At 42.6% G+C, this 5,283-nt stretch overlaps 1 protein-coding gene across 1 annotated transcript in view; it reads left to right on the top strand.

Annotated features, from left to right (window-relative positions):
* LOC104627492 (PR domain zinc finger protein 10-like) overlaps positions 1 to 2,171 on the top strand; it is a 33,870-nt gene extending 31,699 nt beyond the window's left edge. Inside the window, 3 exon segments of the mRNA XM_010295775.1 lie at positions 1 to 49; positions 660 to 772; positions 1,935 to 2,171. The exon segment at positions 1 to 49 is cut by the window's left edge and continues 6 nt beyond it. Coding sequence (XP_010294077.1) covers positions 1 to 49; positions 660 to 772; positions 1,935 to 2,171 — 399 coding nt within the window.
* Positions 2,172 to 5,283: the final 3,112 nt, after the last annotated feature.

The following is a 5,283-nucleotide window of genomic DNA, read 5'->3' as shown; positions in this document are numbered from 1 at the left end:
GTTCAGCACACGTATCTTCCCAGCGCATGGAACTCATTTCGGAGCTATTGTAAGTGTCAGCAGTAGCTCTCACTAGTAGTCTGGCTAGCGTGTGGGACTAGTATGTGCTCCATTTCACCAGCTACCAAATGGGATAGTATTTTCAGAGCTCATTGAGCTTTGTGATTAATATTCATAGAGGTCTAAGAAGATAAATGGTTTTAGGCAAATGAAAATGGTTGTACTAGCTTTTTTACTGTAGGTGCATAATTATCAGATACATGGTTTGGGCAGGCAGACTGGGCTTCTTTATTCCAAAGAACTTGCATTCAGCAAGAATCCCTGTCTTGGATAGCAGCTTGTCCAAATTTGGATGGATGCTTGAAAGAATTGTGACATGAAATGATTTCTCATGTCCGTGCAGCTCTGGGTGGTAATTCTGTGATTTCTTGGGTGGGAACAGGATATGTTGTCTATGCCTGAATTGCCCAGTCTGCAGCTCATGTTAGCTGGCATAATTCTGTTGAGGCCTGTGGAGTTTTACAAGGCTTTACGGTACCTGAATTTCTATTCAACCACCACTGTTTGAGGCTTAAAATCTTACTGACGTAAGACGTTATCTTTCAAGGTGGTCTTTGAGTTTGACTGAAGGTCTTGACTCCCCAATTTCCATTTTTTAGCATCTGAGATTCAGATGATGACCATTCCCCAAGGCCAGTACGTGATCACAGAGACTGCTGTAGGTACACCGGTTACCACTGTCAACACGGGGCAAGTGAAAGCAGTTACTCAGGTAAGGAAAATAATCATGGCCTTTTTTTAATCCGGAATAATGTCTGAGGCTCTAAGCCTTTAGTTTGGACTGCCAAAGTGATGACTGGGGCACAGAGAGTAGAGAATAATAGTGTACCTAAAGAGATCCAGGCTGTATAGTCTGAAAGGGCATTGGCCGTCTGTAACAGTGGTAGCAAGTTCCCTGCTGGGCAGAATCTATGCCAAAACAGCTAAGAAATTATACGATGTGTTGTGTCATAAGCTAAGGAGAAAAGTGCTCCTAGTAATGTTGTAAACTTCTGGTTACAGAAGGCAGGAAATAATCTTCATGAGCGTTGAGGAAAAGATCTTTTTTCTTTTTTTTTCTCTGAAGTAGCATTATACTCCTTTTATCTGGTGATTACAAGTAGTTGTGTAAACTTCTGGTTACAGAAGGCAGGAAATAATCTTCATGAGCGTTGAGGAAAAGATCTTTTTTCTTTTTGTTCTCTGAAGTAGCATCATACTCCTTTTATCTGGTGATTACGAGTAGTTGTCTGCATCTAGCCATCTACAAGGCTCACGCTGTCTGGCCCCTGTATGTATGACCCCTTTAAGTTTGAAGTGTTCACTTAGTCACATTTGCAGGCAAGGTATGATTTAGTGGTATTGATAGCTTTAAAAATAGCTGAGAGTAAGCTGTATCCACTAAACCAAACTTCAGAGCAGTTTCTGGAAACATTTCTCATTCTGTAATCCTACGGATAACAGAAAGCTATCGAAGAGTTACTGTCGTGTTACCTAGTAAGCAGTCTGGTGTAAGGAGGCAGGCTGTTGTACTGCATTGATACTGGACACTGGAAATGCAGCTTCTGCTAGAACATGTGGAAAATAGAAAAAACTTTCAGAATAGTTATATTAAAAATTGCTACTTGAATTTTGTACTGATGGGTTAATTGTGCAATTAGTTTAACCGTTTGTAAGTTAACCAAATGCAAAGCAGTGCAATGTACTTCAAAACAAAGGACAAAGGTTATGTTGCTCTCAAATACATTTAAATGAAATACAACTTAATTTCAAAGTTCCTTGTTCGTACCAAAATGTCTTCCAGCACGACAACAGGAAAGTTACAGACTATTAAAACGGAAAAGCTACAGGAGATGCAACAATCATTACTTAATTTTTTTATATTTCCCATGCAGACTCACTATGTGATATCTGAAGGTCAGCCTGATCTGGATGTCAAACAAAACTCTTCGCTCTCCAGCGAGGTACAGGTCGGTGTTTCCCAGCCACCAGCCCACACGGATACCTTGGAATCGCAAACGAGCGCTCAGCAGCAAACCACCCAGTACATAATCACTACAACCACCAACGGCAATGGCGGCAGTGAAGTGCACATCGCTAAACCAAGAACTTTCTCAGCAGAACACGAATGAAGCCGCCTCGCGTTGTCATTTGCTTGTACTTGTCACCTTCCCCGAAAGCCCAGATACATGGGTATCCTGGGGCTCAATATGTCTGAAAGTATATGCCCACATAACTTCAGCTAAAATCTTGGAGCTCTTTTTAATGCTTTAAGAGGGTTTAAGTCCCCAGTGACCATGAAGAAGTACCCTCAAAATCCTTCTGGGATGCCATTTTATGCAGCTTTTAACAAAAAGAACAAGAGGAGAAGTGAAACCTCTGCTTGCTCTGGACTTTATTTTTGGCATGTCTGCTGACCCTTATTTTTCCTTTTTGGAAGTGTCTCCAGTAAACAACTTTTTCTTTCAATTGTATGGGAAAAAGCTTGCCTAACTGAAGGCTAACTGGCAGATTATGTTGTATGTATATTTTTAATAGGAGCTGTCAAACAGGAGGACATAATGTAAATTGCCAGAATATGGCAGAGCTGCTTCCTGTGGCATTGTTCCAGCAGCCAAGGTGAAAGGGAATATGCCAGCTTGATGCAAGCAGACTGCCTGGAGCAAAAGAGCAGCAGCAGCAAAGCGGTGGCTCCGCGCATACATGTGCGGGGATGGATATAACAATGAAGCTGTGAAAATGTGCCGAAGCAGTCCATTAAATTATTTTTTTTTTTCCCCAACCCTCAAGAACTGTTTACATGCTGCCCTGCCCTATTTTACCAAGCAGTTTCAGGAAGAAGGGAAAGTGCAGTCTTAAACCTGTGCTGTTTGGAACAAACTGATCAAAAGCATAGTAGCACGTAAGGGTAGTAAGGAGCCGCTGTTATCTCTTTTCCCCTCCAGCATTTGCAGAGAAAATTGCCTTTTTGCCTGTAAACAAAAAAGGCTCAGCTCAGCCTGCCTAGCAGCTTCTGCTGTGACCTAAAGATAGTTTTGCCAGGAGAAAGTGAGGGTACAGGAGCAGACATCTGTGAAGATGCAGGCTAATTGCCTCTGTTCCCACCTCAAAGCGGACATACTTTTTTGTTTTTTCCCTTGAAGACTGGATGGAGAGTTGGTTACTTTTTGATTTCTTTCCAAATACGTTGTTAACAATGCACTGTAATTCCTTTGGACAGTTCCATAAAATGACCAGCCCTGGACTCAGGAAGCATAGAAGAAACATGCTGGTGGACCACTACTTATGGGACACAGAAAGCCATGTGAGGGTTGCCTGCTTTGGTAGACCTGGTCTATGTACAGAACTCGCGTTTAGGGACCAGGAGCTTTTTTTATGTTTTAAGGCAGTGTATTTTTTTTTTTTTCCTTACATAATTCTCCTCCTTCACAGGTCTTGTTGTTTGGTTATTTAATGCATTCTTGTATTTGCAACAATATGACTACAGCTCCACTGACTCCTGATGGGATATACTGTGTATGTCTAAACCTCCATTCACTGCCTGAAAACTCATCCCAGAATGTCTGTGCGTAATAGCATACGTTTATTTATAAAACAAAAGCAAAGAAGGGTATTTTATCTTAATGGCCCTTGAGACTGAAGAACTGAGAGGGTTTTTTTGATTTGTTTTCTTTTGTGCTGCACAGAGTGTGAATCTGGGACTCTTTTGTGTAAGTACTCCCACAGATTTAGATGAGGATTACCTGTGTGAATAAGCGCTACGGATGTTTACAGGTTGTGGTATTGGGCCTTACGCAGTTAAAGCTCTTAGACGTGAGAGAACTTAACACTCAGACCGGACAAGGGGAAGTCTGGTTCCTCGTGGGCAAAGCCTTGTAGCAGGTATTGTTTTGGTAATTAACAACATACCTGTTGATACGGCGTGGAAATAGTGACTGCACGTGGTAAAATAAATCAGATTGAAAATACCGGCCAGTTCAGAACTCTTTTGAGGTAGCTTTGAAGTGACTTGCCAACATGCAGATTAATTGGTGCCTGGGGTTTAGCTTCTTTTGCTGTACCACTGTACTGGGGCGTTAACGAGATTGGTAAAGTTAATGAGGACCAGAGCTCCCATTTAGTCAAGCGCAGTGATGAGTGTCTTTCAATTCAGTGGATTTGGGAGCCCGTCGACTTCAGCAGCACGGCCCAGCCACTGCAGTTCCCACTAATTCACTTGAAGCCATGCTGCTGAGGGCTTCTGAATTATGATGCTGGGCCCCGCAGCGTTTGTGTGGGAGAAGAGAGGGGAGATTGTCTTGGTGTTCTTTTAGGCTGCTAGGGTATTTAATGGCAAGTCCAAAATGGTATGAGTAACCGGGAAATTAGGAGAGGTGGAAATGGGATATTCCAGGCAGATACTGCCCTACAGGAGCAATTTTAAAGTCTTAAAAGGTCTGTAGTCTTTATAGATGACCATCAAACTTCTTCCCCTTAATGATACTGCAGATGTGGCGTTTAGAAGATATTTTGCTCTATTCACCCTTGTTGGAGAGCATCACCGAATGAGGACAACTGTACCAGTTAAAGCTGAAAAGTACAGCGTGTTCCAGAAAACAATTTTAAAACGGCCTCTTTGAGCTCAAATCATCTTTATCAAAGTTTCTACTCTGTCCTGTCAGCCTGACACCTGCGATAGGTGGTTCACCATGTCCCGAGTTAAACAAAGGCCTCGTTGTGAAAGAAGCGTTCCTGGAAATTGAAGTATCATGAATTTTCCTTCCTAAATAAGGAACGACAGTGATGGCACAGAGGGCAGGGGCCTGCTTTTAGAAAGACACCAACAACAAAAAAAACACCCAAGACACCCCTTTGCATGGATTTTTTTTTTCCAATTTCTGCAGTGCAGAAGGTATAGGGTTTATTACTCTTATCTTTAAACCAGAGCAACCCAAAGATCTCTCCCTTGGGTAACGTCCCATAGGAGCTTAACCCTGGAGTCCTTGCGGCTGCCTGCAAGGACTGTGTTTTGCTCAAAGATGGGCGCTGCTGCAGGCTCCTCCGAGGTGTAATGCTGTTCCCTGTAGGCGTTTTGGGTCTGATTCTGTATTTTCCTGGAGATGAACACAAACCAGAAACCGACAACCAGCCCCACCCCCTGAATTTGCACCTTTCGGGACTGCTCGGGCTCTTTTCTCTTATTTAACTGTGTATGTTTTGTTGTACATTCAGTGACTGTTATCGTGTTCATAGTCTCGTGCAACC

The sequence above is a fragment of the Phaethon lepturus genome, unplaced genomic scaffold, assembly GCF_000687285.1.
Source record: "Phaethon lepturus isolate BGI_N335 unplaced genomic scaffold, ASM68728v1 scaffold7671, whole genome shotgun sequence".
NCBI classification, from domain to species: Eukaryota; Metazoa; Chordata; class Aves; order Phaethontiformes; family Phaethontidae; genus Phaethon; species Phaethon lepturus.
Note: the sequence above shows the minus strand (reverse complement) of the source record. Positions and strands in the feature narration are given on the sequence as shown.